Genomic DNA, 26,123 nt, shown 5'->3' on the forward strand with positions numbered 1-26,123 from the left:
ATTTTGCTTCCAGCAAAAAAAAAAAAATCTGGAATTGTTCAAGAGTTTTTTAGGGTTGAAGAGATAATTCAGTGGGTAGGCACTTGCCTTGCACATGACTGATCTAGGTTCTAACCGCAGCATCCTATATGGTCCCCAAAGCTTACCAGATGGGATCCCTGAAAGCAGAAGCAGGAGTTAGCTTTGAGTTTATTTGGACAGGTGTGAACCCAAAATTAAAAAGAATTTTTTTCGAAGACCCAATTTTCCACCATCCCGCATAGTCAAACCAACTAATAGAAAATACCCTGTGGTCCCCTCTGCCCACCAGTCTACCCTGTAACATTCCTTTTTACTGCTTCAAAATATAATCTACTGGTATCATCCTCTTGGTAGTTGTGTTGCTTAATTTTACCTAAAGCAGAATACTTTCAAAGCCCATCAAATTCTGTGTTGCATCAGTTTTACATCTCTTTCTTTCTTATTTCTTTTTGTTTTTGTTTTGTTTTGTTTTGGGGCCACACCCAGCAGCACTCAGGGTTTACTCCTGGCTCTGTGCTCAGAAATCGCTTCTGGCAGGCACGGGGGACCATATGGGATACCTGGATTTGAACCAATGTTGGTTCTTGCCACTTGCAAGGTAAAAGCTCTACCACTGTGCTATCTCTCTGGCCCCTTCTCTTTGTTGGAGACTGTTAAACAATCTCCTGAGAGTAATCCATCTACCACAGAACAGTCAGTGGCTACTCAAAAAGTATTTACTTTGGGGGTGAGCATGGTAATTGCATAGGCCACATACTGTGTTGCAGGGCTTACCCCTGGCTCTGTGCCCAGCGATCACTCCTGGTGGGCTTGGGAGATCATATGGCTAGAACCTAAGTCAATCACATGCAAGGCAAGTGCCTTACCCACTGTGCTCTCTCTTTGACCCCTAAATACATTTGAACTGTTTTTACAGATTTTTTTTCCTCTTTGGTGTTGATGGGGTTGGGGCGCAGTATAGCAAACTCCCTGGGTGGTTCTAGTTATTCTCTCCCTTTAGAATTTTGTTATCTTGAGCTAGCCTAAAGATCTGGTCACACCCACCAGGAGTGGTTGTTGTCCTTGCCATCTTTAGATTTATCACTTCCCAAATAGGAAGGGCCACATACCATGACTGTTTTTCATAGTAAAAGTATAAGTAAAACCTGATTTGTGGGTCTCAAATTTAACTTGCATTCAGGTTTTGTTGAAGATAAAGAAGAAATCTCATTACATTCATTCTTTGTGTGTGTGTTTCTCCCCCCACCCTCCATTTTGTGGCTTAAAAAATGTACCCCAGTTTATTACTTTTCTCTTCTTCAAACAAAACCACGTAACTTGAACTAGCTAGTCCTGCCTCCCAGTTAGAGGGCGAAATAAGGGAGGCCCCAAGACCAAACAGGTGCAAGACTACTAAGTAGTAGGCTAGGTACAGAGGGGACCACATATTCTAGCAGCCCTGGGGGTGAGGGAAGAGGATATGGGAGGTAGGACAAAAACAGGTGTAGGGAGGACAAATTGGTGATGGGAATCCCCCCTGATTTTATGTAAATATGTACCTAAAATATTGTCAACAATATGTAAGCCACTATGATCAAAATAAAAATTATATTAAAAATGTATAAACACTGCATTTTGGAAAAAGGAGCTGTTGTTTAGCTTAAGCCTTTTAAACTCTATAAAGGCTGTGTATTTGCACCAGAAATGCATTTAGTTTTAAGTTTTGGAGTTCAGGGTGTGCAGCATTTCTAATGATGGAGTACTTCCAAAAATAAAGCAACTCTATAGAAAATAATCAGCTCCACCTTAGGGACCTGAGTGAATGTCTCCATTGTACAAATGAGGAAATGTAAATGACAGTTAGTGGTTTGCCCAAAGCTACAGGTCACCAACATCATGAAGATTTAGGCAGTGGTTCCACTAAAATGCAGTCATGTTTTCATCAGTCTGTAGAAACCTCAGTCAAATTTGACCCTAAATTAAGATTCAGGGATGAAAAAACTTATGTTTTTGATGTTTGGAATAGTCTACCACATTGACCACAAAGAGTTGCTTGCTCTTTAAAATTTTATGTGTAGGATATTAAATAGGACATGGGTTTTGTGAGGCGTTTGTTTGCTTGAAATCAAAAGTCCTGTATAAGGTAAACATGACTCTGAGCATTGAAAAAGCAACTGGTACAGGTATTTTACACTGCCAGGGAAAATAATTTAAGAGTCCTATCTTGTCTCATTTATGGCGCTCTACTTTTGCCATTGACAACTAAGCAATCATCTACAAGGAACTTAATTTTCAAAACCAATTTTTGGGCAGGTGATTCAGGATGTATATGCAGTACTCCAAATCACCTGCCTCCAAGGATAAGGGTTTGTATTAAGGAACCATATAGTCCTTTTCAAGAGAAATGATCTTAGTTCAAAATGAAATCACTCATTTTGCAAATATTTTATCCAGCAACTGAGTAGAGCCAAAAAAAGGTGTTATCCTTGCTAACCTTTACTTAATTGGGATCTTAATTTTTATTTACTGAGTAGTGAATGTTTTTAAGAACTTGTGAATTAAGCCTCATTGAAAGGCATGATTCTGACTCTGGACTCATCACCTTGTGATAAATGGCCAGAGCTCTTACTGTGAGTTTAAAGTGGCACTCCTGGGCAGATCTGGGCAATCAAGGCCAATGTGCAGTTGCACAGAAAGGGGTGCAAAGAGGAAGACAACAAAGTGTCTTCTCAGTTTTACTTGGGAAAACCACATTTTCCAGAAGGTGGGTGCCAGATGCCAGTCCTGAATTTGATTTGTGATTGGCATCTCACACTCCCTTTATTAGATTTGGAGACTGCAGATCATACTGACCAATTTAATAACTTAATAATAATATGATAGAATGACACTATCCAGTGAGTGGGGTTCAATTCTCATTCCTCTTACTGAGGCCATTTGGCAAATTGCCTAACTTTTCTAGTTTACTTTTTCATTGGTGTGGCTGTATTGTTAATGGATTAATAAAAATGTTCACTGAACTCATGCTTAAACATGATACCTGGAAGATAATAACAGTTGTTATTGTACCACCCTTTTTTTGATTGTTGACTTTATGATATACAGCTAATTCAGGAAATGGAGACTAGTTCAGAAAATTGATGGTTGACAATATAATTGGAAAACAAGTTAGAAGTGCCGAGGGAATTCCTTCTTGGGCTACAACTGTTGGCAGGGTGATTCAGCATCTAAACATTCTTTACCCAGGCTTTGATGGACAAACACCACTGCAGATTTAATTAGGGGTTTGCTTTTTCCTAGAACTTATTTTTGTCTGGGAGGCTCTAATTTATTGGGTTCCCATCCGTTTTTAGCTCATGTTCTGCTTACATTGTTTGGGTTTGGCTTGCAAAACACCTTCTAGAGGGTCAGGATAGAGCTTCATTGTAGAATATTTGTCTTATATATTTGAAGCCCTGATTTTGACTCCTTACATTGCAAAGAAGCTTTCTTAGTGGTGTCTGATTATACTTCCAGGGTTGCCTCTTCAATTCCATATTCAGGAAGTGAAATCTGCAGGGGCTAGATATCTATCCCAGGATAGGCTAGTATACACTGAGTGTTTAAAAAAGACTGTTTGTTCCTTCGGTTGATTCATGGCAATGGAAAGACGTGCTTCTTTCTGGTCCTTAACAAAAGTGTCTTTGATCTTCCCTTATGCCCTTATGTTTTATTTTCTCTCTGGTTCAGGTATCGACATCCTGAAGCTCGTAGCAGCCCAAGTGGGAAGCCAGTGGAAAGACATCTATCAGTTTCTGTGCAATGCCAGTGAGAGGGAGGTGGCAGCTTTCTCGAATGGGTACACAGCAGACCACGAACGGGCCTATGCGGCTCTGCAGCACTGGACCATCAGGGGACCCGAGGCCAGCCTCGCCCAGTTAATCAGTGCCCTGCGCCAGCACAGGCGCAATGATGTCGTGGAGAAAATTCGTGGATTGATGGAAGATACAACCCAGGTAATACATTCCAGGTCATATGTCTTTTCCACCTCCCTTTTTGTGCTTCTGCTTCTGAGTTTATCAGGAATATGTGAGAAGAAGAACTGATAGGAAGTGTTAGGTTCACACGTATCCATGTATGCATGCAGGCATAAGCATGTACAGATACACACAGTATCTAGGGATATGGTTTTTTACTAAAATCCACTAGAGAACTGTTTAAAAAATTCTGGGACCTCACTGTAAACTTGTCAGTCCAGAATTGTAAGTGGGAAAGACTAGATAGATATCACCAGTACATTGAAAGTTTGCCAAATGATTCTAATGTGTAGTTACAGTTGAGAATCTTTGTCTTTGGGTAGATTCTGGTAACAGATTGTGCGAAAGAATCTCTGTTTTGTTATCCAATTTGTAGTCTCATTTTGCATGACTCACTTTGAACAAAACCAAGAAGGAAAGTTTCTTTTCTCTGCCCTTCCCATCTCCAGAAGCTGTTTTTTTCTGTGCTATAACTCACTGAGCTCCCAATAGGGCAGGTGATACTGGCAAGGGTAGTTATGGGCATGTTCTTTTCATTAGTGGAAGCTAAGAGCACCCACAAATGTCAGTTATTGGTGAGTTAGTACATGTCAAATTCTGCTGGCTTTGACGCATACTAACTGGGTTACCGAGACTTAATTTACTCCAACTTTCTCGGCTTCTTTTATTTCTAAGCCAATTTGATCAAATAAAGACAAGAAATAAAGTCTATAAAAGGCTAATGTGCTGAAGGTGTTCTGCAGATGGTGATTAGGATAAAATATAACTCGTTTTTAGCTTGCTTTTCCTTAATCAAGATGCACTTCCATGAAAAGTCATGAATTAAATACAAATTTGGGATTAAATCATATTTTGCACAGATTTTGAGAAATGTTTTGGAATTCATTCCCAAAGTAAGAAAAAAATGCTGCTATGAAGAAGACTTAATAAAGCCCACAGAATTTAAAAGGCATTCTGTGTTATATTCATGTGGTTCAGTATCTGAAAGAGCTAAGAACTTCTCCCTCCTCCTTCCATATCAAATTTTAATTCATTGTCATTCTCTACCAAATTTTGTCTCAAAAGGATTCACTTTTATATATTTAAGTAGTCCAAATGCTTTCATCTTTTTTGTATTCAACGTCATTTTTTTCTCATCACTGAAGACTCAACAAGTGAATCTTCTAAGAAAATATTACAGGTGTTAATTAACTCCAAAGGTGGTCTTCACAGTTCCTAGCATATTCTAAACTTCTGTGAAATGTTGAATTTCAGAAAAATAAAAGTACTGTTTGATGTTGTAAACATTGAAAGGTACATAGCGCTGCCTGGGGAATTTTCTGAAGAACAATTTCAGTAACTTTGGATCACCATGAAAACTAGGCTGTATATGGTTGGATCTGCTTTAAGTTTCATTTAAATAAAATGACAGCAGTTCATATAAAGGGGATTGCAGAGCAAACATTATTGTGCTTCCTTGGAAGCTGGATGTAAGGAAGAAGTGGTAAAACAGATAAGCAGCAGATTTGCAGGATTTAGATTACTGAGATTAAGTCACAATGTCTCTTTGATGTTGCCTACATGAAAGACAAAATATGGGTCTGGAGATAACTGAAAGGACTAGAACCCATGCTTTGTATGCAGACGCCCTGTGTTTGAGCTTATGTATCACATGATTCCCTGAGTATTACTAGGAGCAATACTTGACTTCAGAGTCACGTGTAGACCCTGAGCACCATTAGGGATACTGCCCCTCCTGCCCTCTCCTCACAAAAGAAAACAACAACAACAAAAATGGCATGTGGCTGACACAATATTAGAATATAGTTAAATAGAATATTTAAGAGAGATGATCTTCACATATTGTTGGTAATGATGTCTGATTAGAAAGGAACAAATATAAGCACAGGGAAATAAAATATAGGAGAATTTTAAAAAGGCATAAATGTTTCTGTAATTTCATGTTAGTTGTAAGTGATTTGCCTTTTTTTCATGATTTTCTAAAATGCAACATCTTTTTTTGATTTGAAGTATATTTTTTAATAAATAGCTAAAGAAGCATGACAGAAAAGAGAGGTGGGCTTTAATTTATTCTGCTAAATTGAGCCAGGGAGCCATTGTCAGGATAATTTATCAAGAGCGGATGGTGGTTTATGCGACAATCCAATCTTTCTTTGTAGGACTGAATGAGCTTTGTGACACTTGAGTCAGATTTAGCAAAAATTTAGAAAAACCTTACTTTGGTTTTGGTTTCTGCAAATCCATCTTATTTTTCTGTGCATACTCAACAATCACTAGGAATTTTGTCCTGGTCTGTAGGGCTTCAGAGTACGTTTTAGGGGAGGATGGATGGCAGTAATGTAATAGGTTATTAACTTGCATAAGTATTAATTGAGTATTTATTATAGGTGCTGAGAGCTGGAGAGCAAGGAGAGTTATTCTATTTTTCAAAGTATATTTTCTTTTAAAATTACTTATACATATTAAACTTTGAAAGGCACTTAATTGAAAAAAATCAGAACTAAAATGGAAATATTATATATTGTAAAGATGATAAATGATACAAAGTTTGAATACAAGTATTTAAAATTACTAATAGATTAATTTGGAAAAAGTTGACAGCTTATTCATATTTAAGTTTCCCTCTTCTATATCAGAAAATACTACTGTCAATGGATACTTCACTGATACTCAAGGAAAGTGATTCTTAAGAAAACTAGATTACCCAGCAAGAAAACAAAGCACGCAGGTCTCAAGTGTTAAACTTTTGTACCTTTACTCTCTTTTTATCATCTCTATAATACAAAAAAGAATTGCAGTTTTTAGAAACAGTAAAATCAAACACCCTGTAGCTTTGTTCCATGTTTTGATGCTGTTTGTTATTGTCTATCAGCATTCTAAATCTAGGTTTTTTATATTTATTTATTCATTTGTTTTTTTATTGTGGTCAAAGTGAATTACAGTTTTTTACAGTAATATTTGAGGTACATAGTGACAGTGGATGAGGGGCATTCCCACCACCAGTGTTGCCCTCCTTCCACCCCTGTTCTTAGTATACACCCCACACCTCCCTCTTTTACCTTCGTAATGCTAGTGCAACTGTTCCCCCATTGTACAGCTTATTGTAGATTGGGTATCGATTCTGTTGTCGTTGACTTTGTAAATCCAGTTTTGTCTCTAATTTTAATAGCCAACACTCATGAATTTCTGTCTACCGTTACTAAACACACAGTATGTACTAACTATACAGTTTATCTCTGAGATTTGTTCTTTCACATAAAAAATTAGCAAGCAGGTGGCATAATTAAACTTACTCATCCCATCTTGAGATGTATTTGTATTCTTTGTCTATTGTACTTTTACAGACTTGCAACTTTGCCCCCCCCCAGGAGTTTAATGGATTCTTAATGTGGAAAAATGATGGTAGCACATTTTTAAAAATTGTAACCATTTTCTCTTATTCATGAACCTGAGAGCACCTATGTAATGTTCCCTTGAAAGATTAGCCCCATCTTGCTTTTTAGTTATCTTTATTGAGAATAGCTGGTCTATTATTAACCATAGTAGCCCATTAGCCATTGTTTAATGAAACACATTAAATCTTCTTAAAAAAAAGATTTTTTATGCAGTACAACAATTACAGGGTACAATTTACATTTTGGAGTATGAATCTTTGAAAACTCATTTTTAGAGCAGTTTAAGCTTTATAACAAAATTGAGAGTAAGGTACAAAGATTTCCCACATACCCTCTGTTCCTACACATAATAGCCCTCATTATAATCATCAATGACCAGATGAATTTTTTTTAACCAAAAGTAAGCCTACACAAACACATAGTCTGCCAAAGTTTATTATTTACTCCTGGTGGTAAATATTCTTTGAGTTGGGACAAATATATAAGGACCTTATTTCTCATTAGGATCTATATGAAATATTTTGCTACCCTAAAAATTCTCTATGATTACTGTGAATTTCTGCCCCCTATGATTGATGATTATAAAGTCCATTATTATGGTCCCCTATGAAGACCTCTCCTCTTTCCTTCCTTTAATAGTTTTGCCTTTTTCAGAACATCATTTTTCTAGAGTCAAATTGTATGCTACCTTTTCAGAGTGATGTATGTCACTTGCGATGAGCATTTAACCTTCCTCCATGCCTTTCATGATTTGTTTTTAGCACTGAAGAATGTCTTAATGTTCCACAGTTTATTTATCCTTTACCTCAATGGCTTTCTTTAATTGAGACGGTTTTTTGTTTTTGTTCTTGTTTTTTTGGTTTTTGGTTTTTGGGTCACACCGGCGGTACTCAGGGGTTACTCCTGGCTGTCTGCTCAGAAATAGCTCCTGGCAGGCACAGGGGACCATATGGGACACCGGGATTCAAACCAACCATTTTAGGTCCTGGATCAGCTGCTTGCAAGGCAAACACCGCTGTGCTATCTCTCCGGGCCCAATTGAGACGGTTTTGTTTTATTTTTCAGTATTCTCTTCTTTCAAGTTCAGTATCTAACTGAACCCTGCCTAGCAGAATTTTATTATTCATTCTTCCCTTCTAGAGTATGTCATTTAAAAGAAGCAGCAAATAGTAACACGAACAGTAGTTAAAAGTAACTAGAATTTTACCAATGTAATTTAGGAAACAAAACAAAGAAAACTAAATCTTAATGCTGTTTTGCAAATTATATATTATATTTTTAATGATGTTTTACTTCGTTGATTTTTCTTGCAGTGACTATATTTAAAGAAAGGTCTTTTAAGCAGCAGCTATTCAAGGTTTTAAAATGTTTATTCTGATGATTTTAGTCATTTAAGTAGAAAGTTTTAGTGTGATTATATATATTTGGGTTTAAATTTGCTATCTTGGGGCCGGCGAGGTGGTGCTAGAGTAAGATGTCTGCCTTGCAAGTGGTAGCCAAGGAAGGACCATGGTTTGATCCCCCGGCGTCCCATATGGTCCCCCCAAGCGAGGGGCAATTTCTGAGTGCTTAGCCAGGAGTAACCCCTGCACATCAAACGGGTGTGGCCCAAAATAAACAAAAAAAAATTGCTATCTTATTTGTTGTATATGTGCCTTATCCTCTTTTTCTCTAGTTTTGTTTCTTGGCTTTTATTTTGTTTTATTTTGTTTTGGTTTTGAGCCATACCCAGCTGTGCTCAGGACTTGCTTACTCCTAATTCTGTACTTAGGGTTCACTCTTGGTGGGCTCAGTGTGTGTATATAGGTATAATATGGGGTACCAGGGATCAAACGTGGGTCAGCTGAACACAAATCATGTGCCTTGTTCACTTCACTCCAGTCCCCCTTTCTTGGTTTTTAAAATATATATTTTATGATTCTACTCTTTCCTCTTCTCTTAGCATGTTCTAATTTCTCCACTTTTTATTAGTTTTATAGATTATAATGCCTACTTATAAAAGCTTATCAAAGAAATGTTATGGATAAATTTTATGTTTTCTTTTTTTTTTTTTTTTTTTAAAATATGGAACGCTTCACGAATTTGCGTGTCATCCTTGCGCAGGGGCCATGCTAATCTTCTCTGTATCGTTCCAATTTTAGTATATGTGCTGCCGAAGCGAGCACTATGTTTTCTTTTTACTATTTACAAAATATAATGGGACTTTGGTTCTCTTTCTTTTGCTCTTGTATTATCTTTTTCCTGTAATAATTTTTAATATTACACAGTTTTTAATTACCAAAGGCATTAGTATGGCATTATATGTCTACACATAAACTTACTTGTATATCTATGTTTTCCTGTTCCTTTTTAGAATCAGTTTTAACTTCTACTTGAGGTCATTTTTCTTTATCTTTTATAATACTTCTTAGTGTAGGTTTCTAGCAGTAAATCCTGCCTTTCTTTGGAAAAAGCCTATAAGCAAATGACTAAACAAATAAATTGTATCATTTGCCATTTCTTTTTGAAGACTAGCTAGAAAATTGAATTTAAGCTTGAAAGTTTTCTTTTAGTAGTTTAATGGATTTTTAAGTTTCCATTGTAGCTAGCAAAGGAGATGATTTGATTTGTTTTTTAAATTTGTATTACGTAAGAAATTTGTGTGCTATATTATACCAAACACGTCAAGCAATATAAAAATGGGTGAGATAAAAATCAGTGCCATTTTAGAAGGAAACTTTTAGGCTGAATAGAAAAGGCAGATTCACCTAATCTTGAGTGAATTGAGAGGGGAAGGAGAAACAAATGCTGGATCTTCAACAATCAGCCATTTAAAACTCCAAATGGGAACAACAGAATATAAATTCACGTGTAAACAACTGGGACAAATATGCTGCCAAGTTAATTCCTCTAGTAACCATGAGTTTGGGAACCCTAGAGTAAAATACTAATATTTCCCAAAGGAAATGGGAGAATTCTTCGTGTCATTTTAGCAGCGGTTGTCAAGATTCAGTGTGTATGACCCATAGAACATACTTGGGGAATGTTTGCCACTGCAAACAATTAATAATTGCAATTATTCCTGAGTTCTAGGCAAGAAAGGGAAGAATATTCCTAACTCACTCTAATTTATAAACATTATGGATCCTTTTAATCCCGAATTGAGGATTACTTAGTATTAGATCAGGGAGGTACTTCCAATTCCAGGATTACCAAGTAGATGACTAAGGGGAGTGTCACTATCTGGGGTCAGTGCTCACGAACTGTAAATCATAGATCATTACAAATATTTATTCATTACTGTCTGAACAAATGTTCCTAGGCTAACAGGGGTGTTTTCTTAGCTAAGAAATGAAGGTCATGATATATGGTATGATTCCTTTTATCAATATTTGTAGAAAGGGAAACAATTGAGCAATGGAATATCTAGGTTTCCTCTCAGTTCTGCTTTCTTCTCATTTTGGGGAGACTTGATATGTTCAGATATGTGATCTCTTGAGACCTTTCCCTGATTGAAGGATTAGATTGGATGTTTTTCTCTGTGGAAAACTTGGGCTAACATTTCTTGGACTTAGGTTGTGCCATTTAAAATGGAGAGTCAAGTGTTTATCGATAAATTGTGTCACTAATTTGTTTAAAAGTGCAATTTTAGGGGGTCGGAGTGAAAGCAGAGAGGTGGGGTATTTGCCTTGCATGAGGCCAACTGGAACGGACCCAGTTTTGATCCCCAGCATCCCATATGGTCCCCAGAGCCTGCCAGGAGCGATTTCTGAGAGCAGAGCCAGTAGCAACCTCTGTGCACCTTCAGGTGTGTCCCATAAACCAAAACACAACAAAATTAACTCCTAGATTCCATAAGCTTTGGAGGTTTCTGGAGGACAAGAGGATATGAGGAACAAAAAGTATAAAGTATTTTTGGTGAGGGATTGCGTTGGAACATTGATTATGGGAATGGAAACATATATGTATAGAGAGTTAAATCAGTCTCCCGGGGCTGGAGCAATAGCACAGGGAGTAGGGCATTTGTCTTGCATGCAGCCAACCTGGGTTTGATCCCTGGTATTCCCGAGCCTTCAAAGAGTGATATCTGAGCTCAGAGCTAGGAGTAAACCCTGAGCACCTCTAGATGTAGCCCAAAAACCAAAACAGAAAACAAACAAAACACTCTTGAAATTTCATAATATTACAAACAATATCAGTGAGTGAAATAGTAAAATAAGAAAAAACTATTTTTAGTAGCCAGTTTGGGAAGTAATTATAATTCAAATTCTAGTCTGTCTATTATTTTATGATGAGAGAAGATGGGAAACCTTAAGCACATTTTTTTTAAACTTAAAGCTTTATTTTATTTATTTTTAAATACATTTTTTAAATGACGTTAAAACACAACCATAACAACCCAGAACAATATCAAGCTTTATTTCAGCTGACATGTAAAACTTTAGAGTTGGGTTTCCAAAGCTTATTCCATAAGACTAAGTAGATTGAAATTACATTGTGGATTTGAATTGAAGACTTAACTTCTGTTGTTGATGATTTCTATATAGCAAAATGATTCCTTGTTGGGCTCTCTTAAGCCTTTCCAGAAACTACATTCGAGAACTGGTTCCAGTAACAGGGTTTGTTCTACCTTTGGTCCCTACCTCCTACCCCATCACTATGTCCCTTTCACTATATTAGTTTCTGTGTAAGAATCTGGATAGCTTTGCTTTGTATACTCAACTGGGAGAATCAACAGTGAGAGGAGCACTGGATGTTCTATTCTGGCAAGTAAAGTGCCCCCTGCTTCTACTGCAGAGGGAACTACAGTTATTGATTTTTTTTTTTTTTGGCTTACCAGCTGCAAAATGCAGCTGTCCTTCTCTGTAGACTGACTAAGACCAGTTATTTTCAGAAGTTTCATGTAGTGAGGGTGAGAGGCAAATACCAGCTGTACATTACACTGTTGGCTTTTAGCACTTGAGTCTGCCTTTGTCTTCAATTGGCCAGTTGGTCATCTCTTAGAAAATAGAGATCGTTGTCCTAAAGTCTCAAGATGTTAGCCAAACTCGTGTGTCTAGCCCCTGTCTTTTGCTATATTAGCCTAGAAAGTCATTTGAGGTCAAGTTGCTTATTTGTAACATGTGGCTATGGACTCTGGGGTACTTCTGGGATGTCGAGAAGAGGACATTAGAAAGGGAATATTAGTGTTCAAGGAAATTATTGTATACAAAGTAGTTAAGTCTGTGAATACACTTTTAATTTTTCATCACATTTCAGGGCCATTCTATTATCAAATTTTCTTTTCACTTGTCAACAGTTTTATGTGTTATACCAGCTGTGTGCCTGATAAAGAAGAAAGGTGTTCCCCACATCTCCATAGCTCACACACTGAGATATGCAGAATTTGATAGGCTAAGCAGATGTTATAATAGAAGTATACATGATAAATTATAAGGCAGGGGTTCTCACTCAAGCAAAAATACATAGAACATGAAAATAGCTATAAAGTTGCCTATTTGAATTTTTCCTAATGTATGTATTTGTGTGTGTGTGTGTGTGTGTGTGTGTGTGTGTGTGTGTGTTTGGACCATACTTGCTGATATCAGCTCACAGCTTACTCCTGACTTTTATTTGGTGAACAGACTTGGTGGTATTCAGGGAAGCATATGTGGTCCCAGGGATTGAACCAGAAATGGCCCCTTTAGATCTCCAAACAAAACAAAACAAAAAAACACAGGGAGTTATCCCCAAAGATGCTGACAATTTTATAGAAGGAATGGCTATATACGGGCCGGGCGGTGGCGCTCGAGGTAAGGTGCCTGCCTTACCTGCGCTAGCCTAGGAGACGGACCGCGGTTCGATCCCCCGGCGTCCCATATGGTCCCCCAAGCCAGGAGCGACTTCTGAGCGCATAGCCAGGAGTAACCCCTGAGCGTCACCGGGTGTGGCCCAAAAACCAAAAAAAAAAAAAAAAAAAAAAAGAGAAGGAATGGCTATATAAACCAAACTTTAGGATATGTGTTCTGTGAAACTACTATAGAAGATTGAGATAGCCCCCCTCACCCACCTTTTTATGTCTTTCCTGAGACAGTGTCTCAGTTTTCAAAGGACTGAGACATTATTTGGTAGCAGTTTTCTCTTTTTTAATCTACACCATTACTGGCTTTTTCCAAAAGTGCACTGTGAAGAAATCAGAATCAATATTGTTAAATGAAGCTTATTTTCTCCGTCAATTGCCTGTACTGAAAATAATATTTTCTTTTTTTTTCTTTAACTTTTTTTTTAACCAAAACGCCTATTTGATTAAAGTAATAGCTTTAGTTTGGTTCTAGACTTTCTATCCCATCTTATGAGACTCTCTTGCTATAATTTTTTAAACACAGCAGGTATCTATTAATGGTGGTTGCATCATGATAAGCTGTAGGTCCTAGAATGCACCAATTATTAAGTGTTTTAACCATGTATTTCTATATTTTCTTGTGAGCAAGACACATGTCAGTGCTGAATTTCCTATTAAAAATAATCTCAGAGAGAATTTTGGTTTCTCCACAGCTGAGTCAAGACAGGGGACATCTTGGAATGTCAACCATGAAAATAACTATCATCTAAAATATTAGGGAAAAGCCTGGGGAAATTTTTTTATAGTCACAGCAGTAGACAACAAAACTCTTCTGAGAATGATATAAAACACAGACCCATATAAAATCCAACTACTTAACCATTTGACAAGTCAGAAAACACTATCTTCAAAGCAGAAGACAAAACAGCAACTGGAAGAAGTTTGCAACATAGAGATAATTATCTTAAAAAAAAAAAAAGAACTTTTATGGGCCCAGAGTGATAGTACACTTATCTTGCTGTGCCCTACCTGGGTTCAAACCCCTGAACATCTTCGGGTGTGGTTAAAAAATAGAAAAAATGGGGGGCAGTCTATGACCAGAAGGGTTCACAGACAAGAAAATATGCAATGCTCAAATACTTATTGTTTAACCTTGCTCAGGTTAAACTGTCCTTAATGAACAATTCAAATTGAAACTCCCAGAGAGACAGCCTTAACCTTTCAGACTGGCAGGTAGCTAAAGGTAGGAAGGCATTCCAGTGTTGTAAGGGAACGAGGGAAGAAAAGGACCTTTTGGCTATACTCACTATCAAAGTACATGTGTGTTAACCACTGACATTTCACTCCTGTTAGATGTCCAACCTAAAACTTACATAGGACCCTCATGTGCAGAATAATGTAATTGCAAGTTTTGTTTAGTTTTGTTTTGTTTTTGGTAACATCCTTTGTGAGAACAGAAAAATGAATAGTGAAATGGCAATGATGGTTATCAACCCCCCCCAGGGGAACTGAGTCCTGAAAGTCTCAGTTTGGAAGGTAGAAATTAGGGAAGGAAAATATTATTCCCATATACCCTGTTATACCTTTGAAATTATGTCCCTCGTGTATTATGTTTCCAATGGCAGCCATCCAAGTCATGATTTTTATTAAAGAGCACCAATTCAATCCAGTATGTCAAGTTCATGGCACGTGTATTATAAAGATGAGCCTTCATACCACAAGGTCAGGAGTTCTCTTTTCAATTAATTATATTCTGGTCTATCCCCATAGCATTTTAAGTGAGCTTTTAAAATTGTGCAACTTCTAAAAAATCATGGTTAGAATTGACCAAAGGCATTTTTTTGTGGGGAAAGGCTTCCTAATAGATCTTATTGAATGAAGTTTAGGGAAATACAAGTACTTTCCAACAGAAGAAGCATATCCTGTCCTGTCTAGGGGATTGAATGCTTCCAAAGCTGTGCAGTATATCTCAATGTGAGTGGGCTTTAATACTGAGGCCAAGAAAGTGCACTGGCCCACTGTCCTTACTTCCCTTTCTCAGAGAGCTTGTCAGTGAGTCAGCACAGGCTGTCAGGGTGTCAGCAGCCAGGACAGCTTGCAGACACTCACCCCGAAACTGGGCGGGGTACACCCTCTCTCCGGAGCCAGTTGGTTCTTACTAGCTCTGACAGCTTTCTGCTGCACTACTTGTGGCTTCCTGTAGCTTTTCTCTGTACCTCTCAGAGTGGAAGTTGCTTAAGGCAGGAACTAGCCCCAGAACTTGAGACAAAAATATAGATGAAATTTGTAGCCCTTGCCATTCCATTTTGAGCAGAGCTTTTAGAAATGTGTATGAACTCATGGATTATCTCCATACAGAAGACTGTAATAACTAATTTGAATTGAATTTGGGATACTGCATGGCCAACTCATCTGGGCTGATGTTTAAACTATATTTAAGGTCAACATTTAATTTTTCAATTTTTAATTTTTAAATTTAAATTGAATCTTTAAGGTCATAATTAAGGTCAAAGTTGAAACAATAATTTTTGTAATATATTTATTAAAAAATAATTCTGTCTGTGATTTTGGTTAATACTGGACTGGGGGCAGGCGGTGGTATGATGGAAAGAAGAGGTGTAGAAGAAAGAGAGATGATTATGAGAAATAAGAGAGAAAGGGAGATAATCAGAGGGGAAAGAGGAGAGAGGAGAGTGAGGAAAAAATGAGTTTTCGGCCCTGCTATTTCTGTGGCTCCCAGAGAAGCTAAGCAGGACCCATGTGCTCCTTCTTCCTTCTTCCATCCCTACATCTCCAGTGACTCCATTAAATCTAAAATTTCTAGAAAGTCTTGGGTTTCTAAATGAGAGTTAGATTTATGTGTTAGCACAGCTCCTTTCTCAAGCAATGCAAGTGCCTCCTTTCTTGGGTCTGGGTGGGCAAAAGTAGAAAAAGCACTAGAAGGGTCTCAACAAGTAAATGTTTGTCTTGCCCACAGCCAATCCTGGTGCAATCCTCAGCACCCAGATAGTCCCCTGAGCCTTGCCAGGAATGGTTTCTAAACACAGAGCCAGGGCTGTGCCCTGATATTAGCCCAATTGGTTCCCAAATGGAAGAGGGGAGCTAAAAGAAGAATTTAATAAGCAGTGAACCCTTTAAAATTTCTAAAATCCTGGAGCCATAATTTGGGGAGCTAAGCAGTCCTTATCTGAATTCCTCTGAACATAGAAAACGGAATAGATTGGACTATCATTCAGAACATAGAAGATGCTGCTTATATCAGCAACTAATCTTTCTTCAAGGGAGGGTTGTGAAGGTCATATGCATTGATTAGGGGGTCTCAAGGCTATTCTTGGGAGGTTTGCCTGGCTATATGAGCTTGAAGGCTCAGTGTTTAGGCTGGAAGAGTTTATGGTCACTTTAAGTACCAACAATGCCCAAGGTATCATGGATATCAAGAATCAAATCTGGGCCTTCTGCATATCAGAACCCAATCTTACATTTTACATTGATCTACAGGAGATCAAAATCTTACTTTGACTATGTAGGTAGCTGGAAGAACAAGGGAAACAAGCTCGAGCTAATATCATGACCTTTAAACAATATACTTAATATAGTAATTTGTGGCAAAATGTTTGAGACAAACCTTTAGTGGAAATTGAATTTGTTTTTCAACAATCACTGGTCTGTGGGGATCTGACATATTTTTAAATATTTTTAAAGTTTTAAAAATATTTTAAATATGAGGCCAGAGAGATACCACAGTGATAGGGCGTTTGTCTTGCACATGGTCAACCTAGGACAGACGGTGGTTCGATTCCTGGCATCCCATATGGTCCCCTGAGCACTGCTGGGTGTGACCCCCTCAAAAAAAAGATATATATATATATGTATATATGTATATATAATATATTTAAATAGTTATAGGCTATAGTGAAATAACACTCCCTCCCCCCCCATATTTATTAGTATACCTTGTGTCTAGTGCCTTTCTTCTGACTGCAATTATATTCAACTTTTTGTTCAATTTGTGGGCTTGGTCATTTTCTCTAAAGGAGACAGTTGCTCTGTTTCTATGTGTTCAGACAGAGAAATGACATGACTCAGCAAAAATGATTATTTTGAAAGGTCTGATCTAATCTTGAATTATAGATCTGGGAAATTAGGAATGATTGCTTGAACCTTTTAACCTTGGTCTTCACATGTGTAAAATGGGGTTAATGACAGCTACCATAACACCAAACAGATTACACATATTTTATGATGAAATATCTAGCATAGTATTGCTAATGGCTTTTCTTTACAGCCCTTACTATTTGCTAGATCTATGTAGCTGGTCTACTCAGATGGAATAACAATGAGCTTCAGTTGAATATAAGGCTTTTTAAACACTTATTACAATGATAGGGATTGAACAGAAAATTAGATTGAATCTGTTGGGCATATATATATATATATACATACTTATATATATATTGAGCTTTATCAATCTATATACCTACTAAACCATTGGGGGGAGATGAGGAAGGGTGATGGACTTTTGGAATCTTGTCTGAGTAATAGTGCTAGGAACCCAAGGGTTAAATCTAACAGTATTAGTGGATTAAAAAGAAGCAATTCAGGCTGGGTAATTAATGCTTCATTTCAGGAGGTCAGTGATGCATCAAGGTTGTTAATTAATTTTATGAAAACAGATTGTGCAACCACAGGGAAATTGTAATTGGGTAGTAATTGAAAATTACTCAGTAGTCAACCTTGGTTGAGCCAACCAGTTGAGGGGTTATTTGGAGGGAGAAAGGGAATTGGGTTGGGGAGTGGGGAGCAGAAAAGCAATAGCAAGACAATGAGGCATAACTTGAACAGGATGACCTTATCTAACCTTTGTTGCTTTAGAAATAAGGAACTAGAGCCGAAGGGGAAGTGGTTTGTCTAAGACCACAGTCAGTTGTCTCTTGTCTTGTGTGATATTTTAGGATTTTCATGAGTTTGATTTTTTAGGAGTTAATTGTGAACAGATGAAAGGCATGCTAAAAAGATGGTTTCTGAGACTGTCAAATGTTCTGACAGATTCCTCTCTGCTCAGTGCTTGCCTTGAATGAAGTTTGAAAAGATTTGCTTCACCTGCTCATCCTTGTCTTGGATGAAGTTTGAAAAGATTTGCTTTACCTGCCCCACCAACCCTTGCCCTGGGACTAGAGAGACATCTTAACCTTTCATAGGATTAGAACTTCCTCCCTATCATTGGAAATGCCAGTAAAAAAGGGAATGGGGTTTGGGGTTTAGTATTAAAATATATTTTTTATTTGTATTTTGACTTTTGGCCACACTCGATGATGCTCAGGGATTCACTTCTGGCTTTGCACTCAGGAATTAATCCTGGTGGTGCTCAGGGACCACTTGGATTGCTGGGGGTTGAATCCAGGTTAGCAGCTTGCAAGGCAAGCTGTACAGATGAATTATAATTTTTTAATAAAATTTTTAATTAAGCACCATAATTACAAGCATGATTGTAGTTGGCTTTCAGTCATAAACAGAACACCCCTCTTCACCAGTGCAACAATTCCACCATGAATGCCCCCAATCTTCTTCCTCCCCCTCCCCTGCCTGTATTCATTACAGACAAGATGAATTATTTTTTTATCTCAAGTCTCATATTTTGATTTGGAGACTACTCAGAGTGTACATATCGGAGCTGAGATGAGAGTGATAGGTTATGAGGACAGAGTTGCAAATGTGGAAGAGAGAAACCTTGACATATTCAGGAACAACCCAAACACAAGGTTTTCGTTGTTCTCACAAACAATGCTGTAAACCTCTAGGGCACAGTGATGTTTGAGATGGCAGACTTTAATTAATACTCTGTTTACTTAATCCATTTAGATAGTTTCAGATACTCCCCAGTTCTGATAATCAGAAAGGAAAATAATCAGCAGTGGAAATTTAGGTGTGACTCAGCCTTTGAATAAGGTGAACATTTACCTCTCTTCTTTTATCATTGTGGGCTAATAAATCTAGTATCTGAAAGGACTCAGTGTACTTGCATGGGAGCTAAGCAGGCGGACATTTGGGGCTCATTCAGCCAAAATAAATTGCCTGCTTTTGGAGTTCACACAATAGAACCATTCCTGTTTTGGCCGCTGGGGTAGCTCTCCTCTCTCTCATTATCCCTGCTGTCTTCCTTTTCTGCCTTACTGTCTACTTCATTTCTCAAGTTAATCTCACAAGTCAGCATGATTACCTCATGGCTATCAAGCAAAAAAAAAAAAAAAAGAACTGTACTTCTCAAGTTTCACCAGAGATTTTCAATATCCAGTGGCTACATCACCTCTACTGGCTAAATTTTCCCAGATGTCTCTCATTTCGATCTTAACATCTGCCTCAGATGTTGGGGGGCAATATTGCCCATATGTGCTAGTGAACTAAAGAATGGGTAGACAGGAGCTCATCCAAGTAGATGGATCCTCTTCAACTATCTTGTTTCTTGACTACCAATATCAATATCAGTAAGAGTAGCAGTAGTCACAATATTTCCAAGTTAGCAGAAGGAAAATGCTTATCAGTGATGATGGCTTTTTAAAAATAACAGTTATTGTTTTTCTATGTATAAAAGTGAGCAAAGCCCTGTGGAGCATTTGGGAAACTAAAAGGAGCATAAGGAATAAATTAAGTTGGGGCCCCCATCTATTTTGGGAAAGATTTTGATAAGTTTGTGCCCTAAGCTTTTGTACTACAAAAGATTAGACCTTCTAGGGAAACCTGGCTTTCTGCCTTAGCAATAACCTTCTTCAATTTTAAAATCTTAGTCATAAATGCTATCTATTGCTATAAACCCAGTACTGAGTCATGATATTTCTGATTAATAAAATAGATGATTTATGCCACATATCTTAATGACCTAGTTTTCTGGTTAGAGACTTTACAGGTCACAATGTTTAATGTCACTGCAGTGCTTCTGATAGCATAAATATTTTAATGGAAGGAGAGAAGTGTGTGTCTACATGTAATAGGAAAACAGGCAAGAAGCTTTAGAAAAATCTGGAATGCAGTTGTCTACTGTATATCAACCACAAAGGAAAGAATATTACGTTCAGTAGTTGGATAGGTTTTTTAGAAAGATGGTTGACAAAACATCTCTACCTCTTGATTCCTACTACCTAAATAAAATAATCCTCCAAGTTTTACAGTGTTCAGCATAGCCAGCTCTCTGTTAGCTCCATTGTGGCAATGATAGAACTATTTGTTGGGGTGTTTTCATATGCACTTGTTCTCCTAACTACTGGAGAGCTTCACTATAGCATTGTATTCTCCCAAATTTTGCTGGAATTTGTGTGCTAAATATCCACAGATAAGATCTCTTGCTAAAAGACTGGAGGAAAAAAATCTAGTATTCAAAGTTTGAACTGAGTTCAGGAAATAAGTGGGTGGACTCAGTGTGTTAGGGGCATGTGATTTGTGGGTGGGAAGTTCTTTTTTTCCAGAACAACTTGCAAGAACTATATTGACTGATCATGCCATGCAAAGCAATGTCCCTGAGAACCAAAGTACAGGCAAATAATCTTTGAGTGTGCAAAAATAAGTGTTCCCTTATGAATGGCCATGTGCATTTTCAGGAAGGAAGAACACATGCCATGGTTTATTAACTTAAAATTTTTAAACTGTTTACATAAAACATGTCTGCTGCTGGAAAAGTGTGACTTATGAGTGACTGTGTGAAAGCTAGAAGAGTGTGTGGCTGATGCTACCATGGGAACACCTTGCTCGGTGGACACAGGGCAAGAGCAGCCAGTCCTGCTCTTCAGAAGCTGTAACAGGAGCAAGCATTTTTTAGACTTATGGTTGTAAAGAAAATGCTGTGTTTGCTTTGTGTGTTTTGCAACTAATTGAAGGGTAATATTTTGAATTAAGGGTCAATGTCTTTTGGGTTGGGGAACTTGAAAACGTTTTGTATGAGTCATGAGGGTTCGAATATGGATTCATGGTGGATGAGTAACAGCTCTGGAGATAGTGTACATCGCTCCCCTGAACCCTGCCCCCAGTGACTTGCCATGTAGTTTAGGAGACTAGGAAGTGTCAAGCTGTCAATCTGACATGGGTTAAGCACCAGCATTCTCCCAGGAACTCTGCCCTCTCAGGAGCTTTATGCCCTCTCTAGATCTATAAAAATGGAGGGTGATATTCACTTTTCAATCCCCCCCACCCATGGTCGACACCATATACTGTGGTACAAATCTATGTTCATACTTCACCTGACTAGGGCAGCCTTCGAACTCATTTGCCTCTTGATTCCTACTACCTAAATAAAATTACCCTCCAAGCATTACAGTGTTCAACATAGCCAGCTCCCTGTAACCACTTGGTTAGTTTACTTGCTTCTTATTTTCCTTCTAATCAAAATCTCGAGGCATGTTTGCAGTTTCCATGGTTTCATGAGACGTGATCAGTTGGTAGGACTCCAGGGATAGGCTAAGGGGGCTACAGGTGAAAAATCATACATGGGGAATCTATCAGCAGGACAGGGCAAATCACAGAAAGGAAACCAGTGAGAAGGGTGGCACAGCTGGGAAGAGGTTGAGAAACACTAGTTTAAACAATAGCAATTCGTTTCTCACAGGCTGAAGGCCAGACATTTCTAAGTTCTGACTAAAACATCGGACTTTTTATGGGGACATAATTTAATCTACAACAAAGAGAATATCCTAGATTTTTATCTAGAATCTTTCCTAGCTCTATCCAATGATTTAAGTAGGAAATCTTCCTCTACACAGTATCTTCTTCCACTAATGTGGCATAACTGCTTTCTGATCATGAGTTTTGAGCCTGGAGAAAATCTTGAGCACCAAAATGACTGGTTTTAGAGCGACTTAATTTTCATATATGAGCATTTAAAGATAAAAACCAAGTTAACAATAATTTTTAGGGGCCGGAGTGATAGCACAGTGGTAGGGCATTTGCCTTGCTGATCCAGGATGGACCCGGGTTTGATTCCCAGCATCCCATATGTTCCCCAGAGCCTGCCAGGAGCGATTTCTAAGTGCAGAGTCAGGAGTAACCCTGAATGCCTCCAGTTGTGGCCCAAAATCAAAAAAAAAAATTTTTTTATACAAAAAAGCAGTTAAGGATCTGCATATGTTTTAATTTGTAGTGATGTTTCATATTGAGTAATATTTCTATGTAAGTGTTTTGAGGACATATTTTAATACAATACCCAACTTAAGGGATAGTCTTTTTTTTTTTAATATTTCTCCTGACCCCCTGTGCCCAAAGTACTAGATATTAAATCCAAGCTGAGTCTGTAGCTCAGTGATGGATCATGTGCTGGGCTCAATACACAGTACCATAAAGAACAAAAATTCATTTAAGGAAACTATACCCAGGATTTTGTTCAGGTGTCTGGTGTATAATATTGATATGCTTACAATAAATGCTGGCATTTCCTGAATGAAATAAACAGCTTCTTTGAGAAAAATGTGATGAGCTACCCCAAAGGGAGAACTTCTGTATAAAAGTTAAGTGGCACTAAAGAAAAGTCATTGGAGGCAAGGCTTTCATTTTTGTACTTGATACTTCTTTTGGACATCTATAATTAAAATGTAAATTCTTTCCCTCTCCCACAGCTGGAGACTGACAAACTGGCTCTCCCTATGAGCCCTGGTCCACTCAGTCCGAGTCCCATTCCCAGCCCCAACACCAAACTTGAGAATTCCACTCTGCTGACTGTGGAGCCATCTCCGCTAGAGAAGAGCAAGGGCTTCTTTGTGGATGAATCAGAGCCCCTTCTTCGCTGTGACTCCACCTCCAGTGGCTCCTCTGCACTGAGTAGAACTGGCTCCTTTATTACCAAAGGTACAATATCCAGAACCGACTATTTCTAAGGTGTCTTCGTTTGCCGAGGTTGGCCCCAGGTTTCTGTCTCTTGCTTGAGTCATTTAGATGAGACCTGTCCTAGGCTCTGGATGTGACTGGCCTCAGAGAAACCACACGACTGGGAATTGGGGATGCCCCTGAGAAAGACCTGTAGCCTGACTGCCTGGACAAGGGCCTGTGTGTTGGAATATAAAGCACCCTATATTTTCAAGATGCTATCAAAAAATGTCTAATAAAATGTCTGGCAGGTTTTGATTTTTGTTTTAATATTCATCAGGCTTGCAAATTCCACGAATTTAAAGTCTAATCTATTTTGAGAGTCAGAAGTACAGATTTTAAGAACTCGAATTAAAATTCACTGTTTAAGCTTGGTTGCAAATAACCATGTTTTAAATATTATGGATCATTACCTTAGCTAAATGATTTGCCGTTTTCAGTTTTTAAGAAAATGGTAGGAAATTAAGATGCACGTTACATTAATGGCTAATTTTTCTTTGGCATTTCAGTTATATTTTAGTTTGTAGTTTACACAGATTTCATGTTTTTTTTCAAATGTGGATTTGCATATTTATATTTTATAACTTATGTTTATAGTCATCTATTTTGTATTATATATTTTACATATTTTAAGGAAAAGTTTTTCTAATATTAATAAAAATTTTAGTTCCTCACCCTATTGTTAGTTATGATCAAGAAACAATGTTTTTAAATATATTATTTAAAAAATTAAATTAAATTAAAAAATAAACTTTTTTTGCTTTTATTCTTTTTTGGGGGGGCACACCCAGCAAGTTACAGGGATTATTCCTGATTCTGCTCTCAGAAATTATTCCTGGCAGGCTCAAAGGACTATATGGGATGTCAGAGATAGAACCTGAGCCAGCAGTGTGCAAGGCAAATGACTTCTTTGCTATACTATCACTTCGGCCCCAGAAACAGTGTTTTTTAAGTTCTTTTGCTTTCTGATTTAGTTTTGTTTATTTTTAATGACTTTTTAAATTTAATTAAAGGACATCAAAAAGTTATTGATAATTAAGTTTTAGTCATATAAAATTTAATTTTCAACCAGTGTTCGGTACTCAATCTCCTCCATCCCCCTACCTTAATAGGCACATTACATAGATATGTGGTTGTAATTTAGATCTCACTTATGTTTTTAGTGTTGTTGAGTCTATGCTTCGAATATATAGCTATACCACTCTCCCACATCTGATTTAGTTTTAAAATATTGCAATGTTGGGCCAGAGCAATTAATACAGTGGGTAAGGCATTTGCCTTGCATTTGGCCAACACTGGTTTCATCTTGGGTACCCCATATGGTTCCCCAAACCATGTGAGGAGGTGATCCCTGAGTGCAGAGCCAAAAGTAAGCCCTAAACACACCTAAACAGGTGTGGCCCCCAAACAAACAAAAACTTGCATTGTAATTTGAATGCCAGATCTGTAGTCTTGGAACTTTTGAGGGGGAAACAATTGCTAAGAGCTTCTTTTGGGAAACAAATGAGAGATGGGAAAGTAGAGAACATATATTGTAAATAGTCTCTTGATATCCTGGTCTTTGGCTACACCTGGCTGGCGTGGGGGTTCATTCCTGGTGTCGTTCAAGCTTTCTAAGCTTTAAAGAATTTAGGAAGACATCAAAGTCTAGACAAGCCCATGTTTGTCTGATTTGGTTTTGGGCCATGCTAAGAATTACTCAGAGCATAATCTTAGCTCTGCAGGCAGGGATCACTCCTGGAAGGTTTGGGGGGGGGGACCATTTGTGGTACTGGGAATTGAACCCAGGTCAGCCACATTGCAAGCCAGTGTATGCCACATTGCAAACCAGTGTCCTCTTTCTATAGTCCTGCAAATGTCATATTAATGGTACATCCACAACCCATTTCAAGTAGATCTTTGTCTGATCTCTATTAGGTAAATCTTGTTTGTCCTTTTCTGTGCATTGCAAGTAAAAAATGTATGTATTATTTGAAACTGATCGGAAGTTCACTCCCTCAGATTAGAAATGAAGATTGAAAGTGGGAAGAGAGGACTAGATATCCATTAGCTCTGCTCTCTCTCAATATAATTGAGACCCTCTATGACCGGCTGCTTTCCTCTCTTCCTTACAGAAAAGAAGGACACAGTGTTGCGGCAAGTACGCCTGGATCCCTGCGACTTGCAGCCTATTTTTGATGACATGCTCCACATTCTGAATCCCGAGGAGCTGCGTGTGATTGAAGAGATTCCTCAGGCTGAGGACAAGCTGGATCGACTGTTTGAGATCATTGGAGTCAAGAGCCAGGAAGCTAGCCAGACCCTCCTGGACTCTGTTTATAGTCATCTTCCTGACCTATTGTAGACCACAAAGGATATCGCACTCCGGAATACTCAATTATAGTGGCAGGGTGGCTTGTTTTGTCTTTTTAGTTTTGTTGTGTGTGTTGTTTTTTTTTTTTTTTTATTTCCCTGTGTGTGAACACTCATGTGAGTGAGCGTATGCGTGTTTAACTGAATATATGGCCAGTGTTTTGAGTTACTTTTTCTTTTTCTTTCCTTTAAAACCTTTCTGGGAAGTTAAAGAGCCTTTTCAAGGTGAAACTGTCAAAAAATATCTACCACTAAAGTTTCTGGTGGGGGGTCCCCCCTCTGTTTTGCCTTCTTACATACCTTGGAATTGTTATGTGCACTTTAAATTCACTTAACATACCACAAATGCAGTGTGACTTTTTCTCCACACTGAATGGTGAGGCTCTTTACTTCTTCAACATGTAATGCATCTTGTGATTTCTCAAAGCAGCCTTCATGTCTCAATAGCCACAATTGCTTTTTTAAAAAAACAAAAAAAACTATTGGTGTTTTTGTCATTTATGAATTTTCTTAAAGGTTAAGGGAATGTAAGACCTTGTTGCGTTCCTGTACCACAGTTAGATTTTGAGTAATCTTTTTTTAATATGCCTTGTTGTACAATTCATATTAATGGCTGAAACTTGACCACACTTGCCGGTTGTATGGTTTTCACCTGGATCCCATGTAGAATGCTTGATTCTCTCTGCTCCTCTTACATACGTATGCTCTGGGCTGGACACA

The 26,123-nt window shown here is 37.9% G+C and overlaps 1 protein-coding gene and 1 non-coding gene across 2 annotated transcripts in view; one reads left to right on the plus strand and one right to left on the minus strand.

The window, feature by feature from the left end:
• The window catches only part of TNFRSF21 (TNF receptor superfamily member 21), a 76,274-nt gene extending 50,686 nt beyond the window's left edge, over positions 1-25,588 (plus strand). Inside the window, exons 4-6 of the mRNA XM_049765341.1 lie at positions 3,730-3,995; positions 22,805-23,033; positions 25,166-25,588. Of these exons, the coding sequence (XP_049621298.1) occupies positions 3,730-3,995; positions 22,805-23,033; positions 25,166-25,395 (725 nt within the window). The 3' untranslated portion in view covers positions 25,396-25,588. The remainder of the gene's footprint in view (positions 1-3,729; positions 3,996-22,804; positions 23,034-25,165) is intronic.
• Positions 9,470-9,576, minus strand: LOC125996638 (U6 spliceosomal RNA). The gene has a single exon (XR_007491320.1). It is a non-coding gene; the product is annotated as a U6 spliceosomal RNA (small nuclear RNA).
• Positions 25,589-26,123: the final 535 nt, after the last annotated feature.

This window comes from Suncus etruscus, chromosome 18, assembly GCF_024139225.1.
Source record: "Suncus etruscus isolate mSunEtr1 chromosome 18, mSunEtr1.pri.cur, whole genome shotgun sequence".
Taxonomy (NCBI): Eukaryota; Metazoa; Chordata; class Mammalia; order Eulipotyphla; family Soricidae; genus Suncus; species Suncus etruscus.